The sequence below is a fragment of the Eutrema salsugineum genome, unplaced genomic scaffold, assembly GCF_000478725.1.
Source record: "Eutrema salsugineum unplaced genomic scaffold, Eutsalg1_0 scaffold_3, whole genome shotgun sequence".
Lineage (NCBI taxonomy): Eukaryota > Viridiplantae > Streptophyta > Magnoliopsida > Brassicales > Brassicaceae > Eutrema > Eutrema salsugineum.
The window spans coordinates 15,468,047-15,486,688 of NW_006256756.1; the positions used below are offsets into that span (position 1 = coordinate 15,468,047).

Genomic DNA, 18,642 nt, shown 5'->3' on the forward strand with positions numbered 1-18,642 from the left:
CGGCATTCATAACTGATCGCGGGATATACTGCTACAAAATCATGGTGTCTGCTACAGCTGTAAGCGGAGTGCTTATCAGAGAAGAATGATCCGAGCAAAAACCCATTTTCTACATCAGCCAGACACTGACCGACGCCGAGACCCGCTACCCCCAGATCGAGAAGGTCGCCCTAGCCGTCGTAGTCTCGGCTCGCAAATTGCGCCCGTACTTTCAATCACATTCGATTGTTGTGCTCGCTACGCTTCCGCTGCGCTCGATCCTACACAGCCCTAGAAAATCCGGTTGGCTCGCCAAGTGGGCCATAGAGCTAAGCGAATACGACATCGAGTATCGGAACAGGTCATCTGCAAAGTCACAGGTGCTCGCAGATTTCCTCATTGAACTTCCCGCCGAAGCAACAAACGAGCCGACTCTATACGAAGTGTGGACGCTGCACGTCGACGGCTCGTCGTCTAAACACGGCTCGGGAATAGGTATTCGCCTCACCTCTCCCACCGGAGAAGTATTGGAGCAGTCTTTTTGCCTGAACTTTCACGCCTCGAACAACGAAGCGGAATACAAAGCATTGTTCGCCGGCATACGACTAGCGCAGGGAACCGGAGTTCGAAAGATAAGAACCTTTTGCGATTCACAGCTCGTAGCATTTCAGTTCAACGGAGAATACGAAGCGAAGGATGGACGAATGGGAGCTTACCTCAAGGTGGTCCGAGAGTTGGTGCAAAAGTATGACGAGTTCGAATTCACGCACATTCCCCGAGGAGAAAACACCTTGGCCGACGCTTTGGAAGCACTCGCTTCGACCTCGGACCCAGACCTCCGACAGACGATCCCAGTCGAATTCATCGAACATCCTAGCATCGAAGAGGTGGAAGAAGTTCGGCTGATAAATCCTCCTGAACAAGAACCAGAGGACGACGAAGCCATTCCTATGGATGAAGACGCCTTACCGGCCGAGCCGGAGTACGGCTGCGACAAAGAATGGCTCGGAGCTATCCGAGTGTATATCGATGATGGAGAGGTGCCAACCGATAAATGGGAAGCCCGCAAACTAAAAGCTCAGGCCGCGTGGTATGTCCTCGTCGATGGCGATGTGTTTAAATGGAGATTTTCAGGGCCTCTCATGACATGCGTCGAAGGACCGGAGGCAAGAAAGATCATGCACGAGGTGCACAGCGGCGCGTGCGGGAACCATTCCAGCGGAAGGTCGCTCGCTATCAAGATAAAACGGCACGACTACTTCTGGCCCACGATGGTCAAGGACTGCGAGAAATTTACGGCGAAGTGCGAGAAGTGTCAGCGGCACGCTCCAACAATTCATCAACCTACCGAGTTGCTCTCGTCAATTTCGTCACCTTATCCGTTCATGAGATGGTCGATGGACATCGTCGGACCTCTACATCGCTGGAAGCAGAAGCGTTTTCTGCTTGTCCTCACGGATTACTTCTCCAAGTGGGTCGAAGCCGATTCCTACGCAAGCATAAACGATGTTCAAGTCGAACACTTCGTCTGGAAAAATATCATCTGCCGACACGGGGTCCCCTACGAGATAGTCACCGACAACGGATCCCAGTTCATCTCAACACGCTTCGAAGCCTTCTGCGAGAAGTGGAAAATCCGCCTCAGCAAATCTACGCCAAGATACCCTCAAGGGAACGGACAAGCCGAAGCAGCCAACAAGACGATCCTCGACGGTCTGAAAAAGAGGCTCGACGCCAAGAAGGGACGGTGGGCAGACAAACTCGAAGGAGTCCTTTGGTCTCATCAGACAACTCCGCGCCGAGCCACCGGGGAAACTCCTTTCGCTTTGGTCTACGGATCGGAGTGCGTAATTCCCCCCGAGGTGGATTTCCCAGGTATTTGACGAAGACTTCTACCAGGACAGGAGGGCTTGAACCACTTAATGATGCTAGATGAGCTCGACCTAATCAACGAAAAGCGCGACCAAGCCTTAATTCGAATCCAGAACTATCAACAAGCAACGACGTGATACTACAACAAAAAAGTTCGTAGCCAAAGATTCAAAGCAGGGGAGCTCGTCCTCCGAAAGGTCTTCGAAAACACTGCCGAGAAGAACGCAGGAAAGCTCGGAGCAAATTGGGAAGGTCCTTACAAGGTCACAAAAGTGGTTCGTCCAGGAGTCTACGAACTCGCGACACTAGCTGACGAAGCGATTCCAAGATCATGGAACACAATGCATCTAAAGAAGTATTATCACTAAAGCTACAGCACAGCTAGCATGAACTACGGGACGGCTTGATCCCTGCAAAGGGTACGTAGGCCCGTCCTCGGACGGGTTCAGCTGTCCCCCCTCCTAAAAAAGGGGGGAGTGGGTACGTATACACATACCTCCTTTAACTCTACAATTTTAACTTGCTCACTTAGGAACATCGCCACTTCGACACATTCTCAGTTCGTTTTTAATAATCATCTACTTATTTCACGTTTACCTCTGATTTCTAGTTCGTTCATTATCGCTTCAGCTAGTCTCCCATTTTTTCTAAATCAGCAACTTATTTAACAAGCTCGGATTTTTAAATTGTTTCACTTACCACTTCGGCATGATATCATGACCTGATTACCTCGGACTTTAATCGGTCCTCAGTTTCAGTTCGGCAAACTAAGCCTCCGAACGCCTCGTCTCGTTGCTGGCCACAACGGGGCAACAAATACAAAGTTCTCTAAACGGAATTTTACCACCTTTCCTAGGACGAGGGTGCAAGTTACATCCTCTACGGATAACAATTAAGCGCGCTATACAAATATCAGACCAAAAACGTATCAGGTCGCCACGGTTTACTATCGCACACGAGAATATAAGTCGAGACTACATCGCTTTCTCTAAAACCGAAGTAAACTCTTAAAACCCGGATAAACATACTCATCCTCTCGGAAACACCGGTCCATCCTTGGCTAACAAAAACAAAACGCCTCGTCGTTTACACGGCTCGACACCATGCAAAACGAAAACGCCTCGTCGTTTACACGGCTCAGCACCATGGAAAGCGAAAACGCCTCGTCATTTACACGGCTCGGCACCATGCACAGCGAAAACGCCTCGTCGTTAAATACGGCTCGGCATTGCCAGCAAAAATTTGCCTCGACATTATTACTTAAAAACTTTCCAGCATCACCTAAAAGATGTTCCACAAAACTAACTCCCAGCTCGGGATTAAGAATCCAAACGAGATCCTTAAACGACTCGACCTTTAGCCCGTATTTCTATCGACTTTGAAAAATTCGGCTAAGGAAACAATCAAAATTATTTTCGACGCAGCAGTTTTCATCCTCGACAATTTTCTCTAAGCCAACGGTTTTCACAGATATTCGCACAGATCGTTAAAAATAAGTGCATCAAATCCTAAAACGGCTAAGGGAAAGAGAATATATCTATAAGCAAAAATAAATGTCGGGTGGATAAAGCCGTCCAGGCACCGGTTACAAAAAAAGTTCAGAAAGCAGATAAAAATCCTAAGTACAGAAGCATGAAAGACAAAACAGGGAAAAGCAGAGAGTATCAGGCCGCGGACTGCGTTTCACGCTCGACAAGGAGGTTCGAGAGGACCGGCGTGCCCGCGTTCGATCCGTTCGGATCTACGATGCCTAAGTTGGCCGCTGTCTCTTCGAGCGGCTCGTTACCAAGGCTGGTGTCGACCGAATCCAATCCGGCGATACGGACGAGAAAACCAGCTCGCCTTGGATCTCGGAGGCAATACGCTCATACGCGTCGTCATCAGCATATTCGCTCTCCCAGCTCTTTAGCTGCGCCTCCTCATCATCGAGCGTCGGGGCGTCTGGTTTCTTCAGGACGGCAATCATCGCAAGGTTGCCCTTGATTTTCCCCAGATCGTTCTTGTCATTTTTGGCCTTCTCGAGCTTGGTCAAACCCTCCTCCACCTTTGCCGTCGCGGCTTCGTCCAGTTTCCCCTTTGCCGTCGCGGCTTCGTTCTGAACCTCTTCCAGCTTCGCCTTTGACGCCGCGGTCTCAGTTCGGGCCTCGGTCAAGCGACGTTCGACCTCAGACAGGTCCGCCTCGTACTCGGCCATCAGGTCGTTAATGGCCGCGACAAACTGCAAAGAACAAACTCGCCTTAAACACTTAGTAAAATTTGCTTAAATGAAGGAAAGCAAATAGAACGTACCTTGGTACCGCGCTGTGCCATCGCGCCGTACGACCTCGGGCCTCCTCAACTTCTCCGGAGGAGGAAGACGCGTGTTCGCGTTATTTACACGCGAGAACATGACGGCAGAGGCGTTGGGGTCGTCGACGACCAACTTGCGCGCGGTGGGGTCTCCGGGCGTCGGCTTCCGCCTCTTCTTAGACGGCTCGTCCTTCTGAACGGCAACGCCCTTCCCTTTGTCAGCGGCCGAACGTTTTTGGCTCGGGTCATGTTTCTGAACGACTGAAGTCGGGGGCCTCGTCGACTTCGGGAGGGCTAAAATGGCAGAGTTCGAAGGAGTTTTGCTCCGCACCGCCGAATCATCCCCGGACGCCTCGGGAATAATTTCGCCCGGTTCCACCTCGGGCGCTGCGTCTCTCTTGACCGCCTCGGCAGTGTTGCCTTCTCCGGCTCGGACCATTTCGTCTCCTTCCCGGCTGGGCGGGTCGGGTTGAGGGACGGCCTCAGTTTGTGCTGGAACCGCCTCGGTCTGCGCTTGAGCCGCCTCGGCAGCTCGCCTCGTGGCCTCTTCCTTTATCTGAGAGCGATTATCACCATCTTCTCTTGGGTATCTCTTGAAGAACTGGACGACGAAGAGCTGACCGGGACTCCGGCAAGGATGGCTCGCGCTTTTTCCACTCTTTCGAGGGTGAAATTCTTCCTCCAATTAACCTTCCGCGCCGAAAGAGAGTCTTGAACAGTAAAGAGGTCGTCGGGAATGGGGGAAGAATTCACCGAACTGCAAAACAAAGCAAAAAAAGAAAATTTTCAGTAAAGGAAGAGGATACCAAAAAACAGTTCCGAGCCGAGGCAAAGCTTCGGGTCGGCTACCAAGTGGTCCCCAAGCGGTCTTGGTTCTTTGAACGTAATCCTCGTCGACCGACGCCTCGTTCACCAAGACGTAGAAGAAGCGTTCAGTCCAAAACTGATCCTTGCTGGGAAAACCGCCGATGATCCGTCGCTTCACCTTGTTGGAAATATAGAATCTATTTCCTTTCGGAGCTTTCCTGATTTCCAGCAAGTTCAGCAGGTGATTCAGCTCGATATCAAGTCCGGATTCGAAGCTTCGAACTAAGATGCCAATCATATGCCGTAATCTCCTCGGCATGATTTGCCCAATCGAGATCCCGTGTTTCCAGAGATATTCAAGGATCACTCCGGGGATCGGGAACCAGAGGAAGCAAAGCTCGAAGAACGCCTCGTACAGAGTGAAATCATTCTCTGGAGGCTTGTCGGCTCGGTCACTCTTCTCTGGAACGACGAACTCCACCGCCTCGGATATCCCGAAGCGATGCCTCAACGCCTCGAGCGACTCAAGGGAGCAAAGCGTAGAGCCAGGCGGGTCAGGTTTTTGTCTCTTAACTCGTGGCCCTCGCCCGGATGTGGAAGCGCCTCGGGACGCCATGAGACGCTCCAATTCACGCTTCGCCTCGAAAAGGTCAAAGAGAAATGCCTCCTCCTCGGCCTTAAAATGCGGCGCGATTAATGCCTTCATCAGGAACGGGATCCTGGGGACGGCTCGTCGAAACCGACGGCTCGTCATCCAGAGAGCCGAAATCTGACGGATTTACATGATTTGACGCCTCGTCAGATGAACAATTGGAGGAGCTCGGCGAAACAGATGCTTCGGAGGATTCTGTCGGACCTCTCGCCTCGGCATCTACGCGGCTCGGCTTGTAATGAAAAAGTGAATCCAACGAATCGTCGGAGCGGCTCGATATAATTTACGACTTGTACAAGAGTTACAGCACGACTCGGCGAGCCTCTGCCGGAAAAAGATCTGGAACGGCGGAGACCTCGGAAACCCTAGCCAGAAAATAAATAAACTAGAGAGAGAAAGAAGAGAGAAAGGAGAGCTACCTTTAGTAAAAACGAGTGAGTCTGACGATAATGAGGAAGAATGAAGGAGCTCACCCATTTATAGGAAAACCGAAGCGCGTGAATTCCGCGTAAACCTCGGAAAACCGTCCAAACAGAGCGTGGGATCCGCAGTGAAATGGGTAACCTGAACACGCGCCAATAGATCAGGAATCTTTCACTCGAAACGCCTCGTCGTTAACGAAACGGCTCGGCATTAACTCTTTCTCTCGAAACGCCTCGACGTTAACGAAACAGCTCGGCGCGAACTTTCTCTCTTGAAATGCCTCGTCGTTAACGAAACGGCTCGGCATTAACTCTTTCACTCAAAACGCCTCGTCGTGAACGAAACGGCTCGGCATTAACTCTTTCTCTCGAAACGCCTCGTCGTTAACGAAACGGCTCAGCATTATCTCTTTCACTCGAAACGCCTCGTTGTTAACAAAACGGCTCGGCACGAACTTTCTCTCGAAATGCCTCGCCATTTATTCGGCTCGGCATAACCTTCTCAAATCACCTCGTCACGGCTCATCATTACTAAAACGAAATCGCCTCGGCATCTTTGGTACCCTCTGAAACACCTCGGCACCCTCGGCACTCCTTGGGAATGCCTCGGCGTCTTCATTTCCAAAACACCTCATCTGGGCTTACGCCATAACAGATTGACTCGATGGTTTATCCTACGGTCAGGAGTAATGGACCTCGTCACTCTCGCCTCCGAAACTGACGAGCTGGGGGGGGCTAACTGTTGGGGTCGGTTTTCACCCCAAGCGGATAAAACCATCTCAAAATGACTAAGTATGGAAGAAAGATAAGTGGGAGAGCCGTGGTCACCAAGTGGGAGAGCCGTTCTTACCAAGACAAGTGGGAGAGCCGTTCTTACCAAGACAAGTGGGAGAGCCGTTCTCACCAAGACAAGTGGGAGAGCCGTGATCACCAAGTGGGAGAGCCGTGAAGATAGACCAGTGGGGAGAGCCGTGAAGAAAGACAGATGGGCCGAGCCGTATCGTAAGAAATGGGCCGAGCCCCTCTCCAACATGCCTGGGCCGAGCCGCGCCTCGGTGAGGTGGACCGGATCATGTCTCGACTAAAATGGCAAGTGGGCCGAGCCGTGGAGAAGTTAGATGGGCCGAGCCGTGGAAAAGTTCAAATGGGCTGAACCAAGGCCTTAAGAGACGAAGCCCATAAAAACCCTACGCGAAATACAAAGGTGGTGAGCCGCACGAGGCGATAAGAAAAAATTCTGGAAATCTCTCCCGAGATTCTCGGCTAGGCGGTTCGGAGAATTAGTATAAATAGATGATGTATACAATTCATTCTGTAACTTTTGCAACCCTAAGCAATAAGAGCTAAACACTTTTACAGCAAGAAAAACTTTCTTTCGATCTTACTGTTTTTGGCGATAAACCTTAGAAGTTTCCAATCCCTTAGTTTTCCTTAAACAAATTTCTGGTTGTGCGAGTTTTGGCTCACATAAGTATTATATAGATAGCTTATGGCTATGTAGAGGAACCTAAGAGAAGAGACTAGTGGTTCTACTTTTTGAACGAAATCTTTGAAGTCAAATCTAAATTCATGGTCCCCTTTCAGGGAGGTCCAAAAATCTGTGGTCCATGGAAGACGCAGGAGGACCACTGTAATCAAATGGGCAAATAAATAATTCAAGTGAGCATATTTGTTTGTCCAATAATACTAGTACGTTTTTTTTTTCCCTACCCAAATAAGCACCTCTTTATTTTGAGCACATCACAAATTTTCAGTTTTCACTGAGAAATGAAACATACAATTTTATCCTTAATTATAGATATGAATGTGTATCAGTAAGCATATCTATATTCATATACCATAAAGTGTATTAGTATACAAAGATAGTTATACTTGTAGCTAAATTGAGCTTTACACAAAAAATACTAGTTCGTGTTATTTTCAAAGTATTAGTTTGCCAAAAAATTAATATTAATCCATGTTAATATCTTATAATAGGAACAATACATTTAAATCTTTGACTTCGGTATTACGTGGTATATGACAATGAATGCCATTATAAAAAAATGTATTCCATAAACAAAACAACAAAACTGAAACTAAAGAGGATCTGCGTCCTTTTAAAATGATCCGTTTAAAAGGACGTTGATCCTAAAATTTGACCTGTTTTATATTTTAAGAAATTAATGATAGTTTAAGATGTAATATTTTTTGAAATATTTAGCTCCTAATAATCGGGAGAAATAAAATAGATATCGTAATAAATATGATTACATATTAATTAAAGCGCATGAGAGACTCTTGAATTCAAAATATAAAAGAAAATCTTCAAATCTTCAAATCAATTTTTTCGCATACCCGAATATTAACACAATAATAACAACTTTCAAAAATGACGTATTTGCCTATTTGCCATAATATTGTATTTAATTTAATTTGAACAATTATACTTCGCCGCCAATATATCTTATCTCTTAACGGCATTGAACAAAATTCTCAAATTTTATTCTGAGCTATTGCTAAATGTCAATCGATCGATGAGAATATGCTATTAGTTTGTTATTGAATATTATCCCAATTTATTTTGCATAACCGTATAGATACTCAATAACAACTACTTCACAAAAAAAATTAGGATTCACTATTTCCAAATCAATATTGTGTTCAATTTGAATTGAAAAAAAAATATACTTGGCCACCAATTTACATACAACTCAACGGTATTGCAAAAACTCTATATTGTTTCACTATAAATACGACACTACGTATTCCATTTCACGCCAAATCAACTACAACTTTCTTAACTTTAAGTTCACTGCACAATGACTTCCAACATGAGGTTACTACATTTGGCTGACTTAAAGCCATTCAAGACTGGGTGGAAGGTGCAGGTGAATGTACTTCACACTTGGAAGAAATACCAGACTAAGAGTGGAGAGTCTTTGGAAAACATTCTCGCAAATGAAATGGTATGATCAAGTGGATTTGAAATTACATTTTTCGTTTTACTAACTATTAATGGTTTACTTATAAACTTTTTTTTATTTACAGCTACTGTCAAGAAAAACCTGTTGCATCGTTTTGAGCGGATGATGGTTGTCGGTGAATGGAAGCTCATCAAGAACTTTGCATTGAACCAGGCGTCAGGTCAATACCAGGCCACAAGGCATCAATTCAAGATGTCCTTCATTGCATCCACCGTTGTCAGCAAAAGTGCTAATCGATCTGACAGTCGGTTTTTTGAGTTCTTAGATTTTGGTACAATCTTGAACGATGCAACCAGTACAAGTTTTTTGATTGGTGAGTTTTTTTACTTATATATATATAGTTAGTTTATTACATTTATATACGTATTCATCTGACGTCATTTTTCAAAATATCAGATGTTATTGGACGAGTTGAAAGTGTACGTGAACTGAAAACAATCCCGGTTATGTACAAAGACACCAGCAAGCTTGAATTCGACTTGTGTAATACAAAGTGAGTATAATCACATGTGTGCCAAAAACATATAATCACATGTTTACATTTAAATTATATTGTAGATACAAACTCCATCTTTGTGTCATGGACAACACCAGCAAGATCAAAAGTTTTTTTTTTATTCAAATGCAAAGGATATGGTCAACCAATCTGCGGATGAAATTTTAAAAGGGACATACGATGAGGTATAATACACTTTATGTATTTTATTTCATTAAGTTTTATATTAAATCATTTCCCAAATACTTAGTATTTTTCAACACAGATACAAGATCCGGATGTCGTTCCTGATGCACTGCAAAACTTGGTTGGGAAGACTTTTCAGTTTCTAATTTGTGTTGAGAAAGAAAATCTCTACGGTGGTAGTAATACATACAAGGTCAGAAAGATTTGAAAAGGCAATCAGGTTTTGACTACCACCTTTGATGAAGTGAATGAATCTGAAGATGAGGGTGATCAGAGTTTACTCATATCTGGCAATCAGGTAAAATTCAAATCATGTGAATGGATTTTTTTATATTTTTGGGACAATACTATATCTTGAAAATCTTTTATTTATAGGCATCACTGATGAACACACATAGCCAAGAGTCTTTGGATGATGTTTCTGGCAATATCAAAACTCCTTTATTAAAGCGTGAGCGAGATGATCCTAAAGATTCCGTCGACTCATCCTTGTTGTCTAAGAAGTCATTTAATAGTGTGAGTAGTGTGGAAACGTTATATGCGAATGAAGTAATTGATGAGGATACACTGAAGAGTGATAGTGTTTTAGTGAACGTTCTTCTGACAAGTGAATCCAATGAAGGTGTTGCAAAGGGACGAACTAGAGGACGTGGTGGTGGTAAAGCTGTTGGCAAAGAGTGAGGTAAAAATGGGAAGATGTGATCTCATATATTCTGCAGTTTATGAATTTGTTATTATTCAATGTTTTATTGAATAACTTTCTGTTTTCCATTATTTGGTTTTAATATTTTGAGCATTCGAATATTTGTTCTCTTATGCTTAGTTTATTTGTTTGTATAAGTTGAAGTATTAATAAAATATTGTTGGGTTTGGCATAATATGTTCGTTAGGCACATATTATATATTTTTAATCTATCTGCATCAAATACAATAAGTATAAAATATTAGTAGTTGAAATCAACACTTATATTATTAATCGAATTGTTTATCTACATAAAAACTAATTACTATTTAAACAATATTGATATGATATTATTTCATACATGAATGATTAACTGCATAATTATTTAAGGATATAGTTGTATTGAAATTTTATTAATGGCCATTATGGTTAATATTTTTATATATTATAATCATGTGGTGACTGATTAAACGGTACTTTTAAATAACGAAACATCCTAATTGTTTAACTGTTACTTACAAAATCTTTATATATATATATATATATATATTGTGAAAAATAAAACACTCTTTGTTAACATGTCCATTTTCGTTTTTGGATTTTGTATTCTCTAGGGAAAAATATCTCCATGCGAAAGAATATCTGAAATTACCTTATCATCTGAAGGATGCAGCATATGCATTCAAGTCATTAAGATAATTGTTAAAGAAAATGATTCGAGTGAATATAAAGCAACAATGGTCTGGGCAGACGAACATGTAAGTTCTTCAATCACTAAATTTATATATTAAAATTTTTGGTTATATAAACGTTACATTTATTTCATATAATTTCAAATCTGATTTCCTGATTTGGTATTTGCTATTTCTTCTAGGGTGATAGAATTGTTGCACTTTTTAAATTTTTCCGTTTATGAGAAACATTTCGTTAGATATTGTTTAATAATAAATATTTTATTAAATTATTTCAGGTTGGACTACACAGATCATTTAATAATGTTGAAGATGAGTACCATGGGTGGATCATGTTATTCTATGAGAATAGTCGATTGTTATAAACTGTTTATTTTTTTTATGTCATATTTATTTCTATTGGTCAGTGAACTTAGACTTATGAAACTTTGTTACTGTTATTTTTAAAATGATCTTAAAATAACTGACACACATAAGAATGAACTTTTATTTGTTATAAAATGACTGGTCTAATAAGTAACTTTTAATTGTAACATATTACAAAATATTATTACATAACTGAATATTTACTTATAATACATTGATATACTTTATAGTTATAGAAAGCCATGTAAATAATATTATGTAAGAGATATTTAAATTTTGATTTCATACATTTATGTTGAGAATATATGGGTATAAATCAAAAGTATAAATAATCTATTTACTTATCAAATTTTAAATATATTCTATTACTTTAAATAATAAGCAATCCATATATTTGAAAACATCTTATTTGGAAAGTTGTGATATTTCGGTCAAATGGTAGTTAATATTTTTATTACAGAATACTTTTGGGAAATATTAAACACAGAGAACAACATGAGTGGTAACCCTCTATTTACTATATAAATAAACAGCATAAGAGAATTTACATCAAGTTACCGATAATACAACTGATATTCTGATCTGATTTCTCTCAGATGTATAAAAAATATCGTTAAAACGAAGAACAAAATATATTGTTCAGTTCTTAGTATTTTTTAAGCATCTGCGACGAATCCGTTAAGTATAAATAGTTTTTCTCAGTTTTATTTGTGATTGATCACTTCACATAGTAAGTACACAGCGTTACGATAGAATTGGACTATTTATAACAAAAAAAAATCGATTTATCCATTATAATTCTTTAATAAAATTTGTTAATATAAGGTTTGAAAATCAAAAGTGTAACAAATATAAATCTATTAAGGAGAAGTCGACCTGTTTATATATATCGCTTTCTCTAATTTAGCGCCAATTTCTATTTTTGTTTTCATTTGCATTTATATGTGAACATTTTAATTAGTGTGAAAATTTAAAGTTACCCAATAATGTAAAGTTATGTTAAAAGGTTTTACCTGTTCAAAGAAGAGGAAAAGTAAAAGTTATGAAAAAATCTATAAAGCTTCAAAAGTTTAACGAACTATATGGTAGGTAATTAGATTTTGTTAATATATTTTAATCAATTATACAGTATAATTATCCATATTTAGTAGTTTAATGGTTCATCACATTTCCAACTGACAAAGCACATTCTCTTATATTTATGTTTGACTTTTTTTCGCCTTTCAATATCAAAAAATATACTGATATCACTACTTAAGTAACACAATGTACCTATATATTTGGTAACTATTTATATTTCCTATTTTAAATTGAAACAACTATTGTGTTAAATAAAAAATATTAATTAGATTTGGTTCATGATATTTATCACTACCCAAGTTAATGGTGTCATATATTTGTTTGCAACTTTTCCCACTTATTTTTATAGTTGGTTTTATTAGGATATATTCATATACAGTAAACAAATATTTCTTAACTGGTTTGACATGGTAGTTTAAAAACCCTAGATAATACTAACTATATATAGTTATCCGACTGTGGACGAATGTTTATCATACTACTTCTTAAAAGACTCCATTTAGCTCCATTGTTGTTTTTGAAAACTAACATGCCAGGTTTTTAGTTTTTCTCGATATATTTAGTTTTATTAATTAAGGTTTACACTTACATATGTTTTGTTTTTATACCAGAAATGATGGGTTACCATCTTCCTTTATCTCTTGGCAAAACCGACGTCAGACACGGTAAAATCATTCCGAAAAGCAAATTTATGGCTTGGATGTAATGTAACCAGAAGTACGAAAATGGTCGAGACCTTCTATACACTGAAGTTCCTACCAAATTTGTGTGGAATGCCAGACTTAAAAAATGGTGACTTAGAAAACGTGGTCTTAGTAAATTGATAACACCGGATTTTGACCATTTTTATGGATCACTTTAATGTCTATTACAGGTGTTTTTACTCCATTTTCAAAGGTTTTCAAATGATTTCTATGTTTTCGGATTTTAAAAGACTTTTCAGGTAATTTGGGATAAAGAGGCACAAATTGGAACAAAAAGACTCTTTTGGATAAATGCAGACCGTCAGAACTCTCATGGAGAGACGAAGACCTTCTCACCGTCTGATCACCCTCAAAATTGGACACCTTATAGAAGAATCAACCAGCTTTCAAATGCACTTGGTTTGGAGACATTCCAACGGTTGGATCTACAAATATTCCATTAGCCCCGGAGCCGCTCGAAGATGGCCAGCAAGTCACGCGACCGCGGCCAACAGCCCATTCCCCGCGGTCACAAGCCTCCCGACCGCGGCCAGCCACCTGTTTCCCGCTGTCACATCACTCCCGACCGCGGCCGGAAAACTCCGAACTAAAGCCCATATTTCTGAAGCCCAAAGTCATTCTCAGCCTCAATCCCGGAACCCTAGAGACCATGGAGTATTGAAGACTATAAATACTTGTCATTTAGGTCGTTTTTTGACACCACTCCTTCATACTTTACAGAAACCCTTTTTCCTTTAGCCGTTTTTATGCGATTTTTGTAGAAGTTTGTTCAAGTCCCAGTTCTTCAATAGAGAAGCTTTCTTCATCTCTTTTCTTTACTGTTTTTGATTAATTTTATTAAAACCAATGATGATGTCGACCTCAGCCATGTCTGAATAGATCCCGAGTTGAGCTTAGGGTTCCCGAAAGGGGCTCTCATCATCGATTAAGACATCTAGGTTTATAGATCTGGGATTTCAACTTTGTTCTCTGTTTATTCTTGTTCTTATTGCATGTATGCTTGATTGATCACCTAGTATCTGATCTAGATAGTTAGTGTTGCGAAAGTTTTCATTAACTATCAGCCTTAGAATGAAACTTGCGATTTTTCGGTAGGAGTGGAAACCTACCTGCAGCGAGATCGTGAGTATTGACGAGTCTTGTGCAGCTCTTGCGTTCTCTCCCTTCCAGGGCCAGAGTGGAAACCTACTGGTCAGGGTTGCGAGAAACAGTTGGTTATGATCACGACAGTGACGTAGTCATACCGCCGTATTCTAGCTCTAGAACCCTATATATCTATATCCATCAATCCCAATCTATTTACCCTAGTGTCAAAACCGTTTATGATCCCTGTGGAGTTCCCAAAATCTCAGCGTTTTTAGTCATAGTTTACAAACCAATCGATTTTTACTTTCTTATTTAGATCTGCATTTCAATTGTTTTAGTTCGATATTTTGCTTGCTCTACTTGCTTTCTATTCGATTTTGCTACTTGTTTTCTGGGATAGATTTATTTGCTTTCTTTTGTTTTAGTTTAATCCGTGAAAAACAATCAACCTTCAAAACCAATCTAGTCTAGACATAAAGTTAGACACCGTAGAAGAATACCAGGCACACAAATCTCTGTGGATTCGATCCCTAAGTACTACAACTGATTAGCTGTGCACTTGCGGCTTTCATTTGTTTTTGTTAAGGGTAAAACTTGTTCCCTCACGCAGTTGACACACATCAAGTTTTTGGCGCCGTTGCCGGGGATTTGTTTCGCTGCCTTTTGCTATTTTTCTTGTATTAACTTCTGTTCTAGACACCTGATCTCTAGTTCTTTCTTAAAGTTTTGCTGAATTATCTTTCCCTTCTTTTGTTTTTCTCTGAATTGCATGAATACCAGGCGCAGACCTGTAGAAAACATTCCAATTCTAGACGAGATAGACAGACACGAAAGAGAACTTCGAAGACTTAGCCGAACGCAAGGAATGGCCAACGACGACCAGCCTGGAGATCCTATTAACCGAGCTTTAAATATGGACCAAGACGGGTCCGAACATGGAGAAAATGAAGAGAATGATCATGGAGGAGGTGATCATGCTCGACAAGATGGAGAGGAGGATGAGGTTCCTCCAAGAAACCACCAGAATCGCGAGAGAGAAGAACGTGAAGACCTTGATGCACCCATCAATGCAGCCGATGGTAACCACCAAGGAATGCAGCCGAATGGGCGCGCTAACCGCCCTGTGCAGCCAGCAAATCAACACCGAAGACAAGCCAGGAACCATCGCATAGCTGATTTTGATTTTCAGAACCGATCTGCAATCCAAGTTCCATTTCCGAACCGGAATGAGTTTGAGTCAAGCCTTAAATCATCTCATTGGTGAAGCAAAACCAATTCCATGGAGTTCCTTCTGAACACCCAATGGACCATATCGAGCTCTTTGAAGAGATCTGCAGCATGATGAGAACAAACCAAGTTCCAGCAGACTATTTAAAGTGTAAGTTGTTCCCTTTTTCATTAGCAGACAAAGCTCACCCGTTGGTTGAAATCTTTGCCTGCAGGATCGATTACTAATTGGGAAGAGTGTAAAACTGCTTTCCTAAATCACTTCTATACTAAGTCAAGGTCGAACTTGTTGAGAACAAAGATCTCAAGCTTTCAACAAGGACCGACTGAATCTTTCTATGAAGCCTGGGAACATTTTAAGGAGTATGAACGTTATTGCCCTCACCATGGATTTCCTGGATCAAGCCTGCTGAGCACATTTTACCGAGGTTTGCAACCAAAATACAAACTTTCGCTTGATACAGCTAGCAATGGAGATTTTGGACAAAAGACGATAGCCCAAGGAAGAGCCCTCATCGAAAATTTGGCTCAAGCCAATAGCAATGATTGTCCTGAATACGATCGCTCGACGAAGCAAACCGGAACAGACAACAAGGAGATAACCGAGTTGAAGAACATGATGAACAAGCTTCTGAAGAGCAACAATCGCCCAATCCATGCTTGTGAGACTAACAATGGCGCAGAAGATGAAGGACCTAGTGATATCGATCACATTAATCAAGCCTTTCAAGAAGAAGAGGTGAACTATGTAGGAGCACTAGTACCATATCAAAATCGCTTCAACAACAACTTCCAGAATGCAAATTACAACAATCTCTCTTACCGCAACCCAAATGTGGAGAATCCTCAAGATCAGTACTACCCACCTCAGAAAAAATCCTTCCAAAACAAGTTCCAAGGTGGAAACTTCGGAGGGACAGGAGCTTATCAACCGCGACAGCCGTATAACTACCAAAGTACGGGTTTTAACAATCAATTTGTACAACAGCAAGGAGTCACGACGAACCAGCTAGCTTCACAAATCGGTAGACTTGAACAGTCTATCCAACAGCTCGTTATGACAAACGAAAAAGCATCTAAAGACATGAACGTGAAGGTTGATTGCATGTACAATGACCTGAACGGGAAGTTTGAAGCTTTATCTTCGCACGTCAAAAAGCTAGACGTACAAGTTGCCCAAACAGCCGACTCTATGAAGAGGCAAAGTGGAGTTCTTCCAGGAAGAGTTGAAGATAATCCTAAGAGGTTTTGCAAGGCCATAACCACATTGCCCGAAGAAGAGGCCAGAACCGATGGAAATAAAGAAGAAACCCCAATCTTTGTACCACTTTACAAGGATGCCGATGCCAAGCAGCCGCCATTTAAGGTACCCCAACGATAACTGTTTCATAGGCTTACAAAAGCCGACGATCCGGGACATTTTGCTTTCCAATGTTTCATTTCAGGAATCAGTTTCACAGACTGCCTGTGCGATTCTGGAGCCAATGTCAACATCATGTCAAAGACATTTGCCGAAAAATTGGGCATAAAAACCTTAAGGACATCGACGGTTAAGGTTATCTTTGGAGATTCATCTCAAAAAGATACTGAAGGGGCGATTCATGATCTACAAGTTCTAATGGGAGACAAGATTGTTCCAGTAGATTTCCAAGTCCTGGTAATGGATAAAGACAAGGAGAGGCCACTCATTTTCGGGAGACCATTCCTAGCTACCGTAGGAGCAGTAATCGATCACGCAAACCGGCATGCTATTTTCCTCAATGTGGATCGCAGAAGGTTTTACCCGACTATCTTATACGATTTTCCAAGCAAAGGAAACCGGCCAAAAGAGAAAGAAAAGGAGAAGCCGAAAGCTTTTGAAAAGATCAAGATCATCATTCCACCGGATGCAACATAAACTAGTGAGGACGAAATCCAGGAGCTGATCGAAAACACAAAAAGGGTTTTAAACAATGTTAAAGTCCGAAAGAAGAGTAAAGGAAAGAAGACGGCTCCTCAAGGAGAAGAAGTAAAACTCCCAGCGACCGGAAGTGATAAGGGCACATCAAGTATAGTGCCATTCAAATCAGCCTGATTCTTCATGCCTACGTCGAGCTAAACGACTTGAAACAAAAGCGCTTAATGGGAGGCAACCCATTTAGGTACTCTTTCTTTTAGTTTTCTTTTCATTTTTACAATTTATGCTTTCTTTTTCTTTTAAAGTTTCAGATATTTTATAAAACAAAAACACAAAAAATCAGAAAATTAGAAAAACCAAGAAGAAAAGGATAGGTTTTTAGCTGCTCAGCCCGACAAAGACCAGAAAGTTGGACGAAGGCCGCAGGAGAAAGGGCTGTGGTCGCGACCAACCGACCCGCGGCCAAGGGAGCATCGACTGCGGCACCGTGAATATGACCGCGGCCGAACCCATGATCGCCACGGTCGTGCGTCTCCTGACCGCAGACGTTGGTCGTTGAAATGGGAATGCGGATTTCCACCGCTTTTCAAAAGTTCCCGGAGTTTCGCGGTGATTTCTGGAGTATTCCCGGTAAAGCCCGTTAAGATTTTCTGTAAGTTTTAAACCTCCGTTGCGTGCAAGACAAGAAAGGTAAGTTCCCGTAAACTTATGAATTCCCGGAAATTTTCCGTTTTTGCTACAAAAACGCTTTTTAAAGAAAGGGAATGCACTTTTTGGATCAAAACTCCTTTTTCTCTTCTCTTCCAAAAGACTTGGAGATTAGGAGATAGAACACCTTTTTCAATTCTTAAGCTTTTTAAGAGATTCTTGGCCCAAACCTCACTCTTTTTCAAAGCTGATTTCGATTCTGCCATCAAATCTCTCTTTCCAGCAAGGTATGAAGCTCAAACTCGCCATTTTTAATTGATTTTAGAACTTTGGGTTTTCTTAAAAGGCCTAAATCTCAGTTTATTGATGGTGGAAATAGCTTAAGAACAATAGATTATCCTTCTAGGTTATCTAAAAATCGATTTTAACACATAGCTTAAGAGGAATTGAGATTTTTGAAATTTGGATTCTACATGCTTTATAAAAATCGAATTTGGAACAGTAAAATTGATGAATCTGATTAAGTCTTGTGTGATTAGTGATTAGTATTAGGTAACCTATAGATTTGACATGGAAATTGCTCATTAAAAC

At 41.3% G+C, this 18,642-nt stretch overlaps 1 protein-coding gene and 1 non-coding gene across 2 annotated transcripts; both read right to left on the reverse strand.

Moving 5' to 3' along the window:
- Positions 1–3,601: 3,601 nt before the first annotated feature.
- LOC112085477 (uncharacterized protein At3g60930, chloroplastic-like) lies at positions 3,602–5,701 on the reverse strand. Its single transcript, XM_024154693.1, has 4 exons — positions 4,947–5,701; positions 4,762–4,897; positions 4,175–4,696; positions 3,602–4,069 (listed from the first exon to the last, which is right to left on the reverse strand). The coding sequence occupies exons 1-4, from the start codon at positions 5,699–5,701 to the stop codon at positions 3,602–3,604; spliced, it is 1,881 nt and encodes a 626-aa protein (XP_024010461.1).
- A 10,093-nt stretch (positions 5,702–15,794) lies between these two features.
- LOC112085800 lies at positions 15,795–15,899 on the reverse strand. Its single transcript, XR_002899094.1, has one exon. It is a non-coding gene; the product is annotated as a small nucleolar RNA R71 (small nucleolar RNA).
- Positions 15,900–18,642: the final 2,743 nt, after the last annotated feature.

Bases quoted from the DNA above. Each gene is read 5' to 3' on its own strand.
- LOC112085477 (XM_024154693.1), bottom strand. From the start codon at position 5,701: ATGACGAGCCGTCGGTTTCGACGAGCCGTCCCCAGGATCCCGTTCCTG. The intron at 4,898-4,946 runs GTATCCTCTTCC...TTTGTTTTGCAG, and splicing joins CGGCTCGGAACTGTTTTTTG to TTCGGTGAATTCTTCCCCCA. The intron at 4,697-4,761 runs GTCAGCTCTTCG...AATCGCTCTCAG, and splicing joins CCATCCTTGCCGGAGTCCCG to ATAAAGGAAGAGGCCACGAG.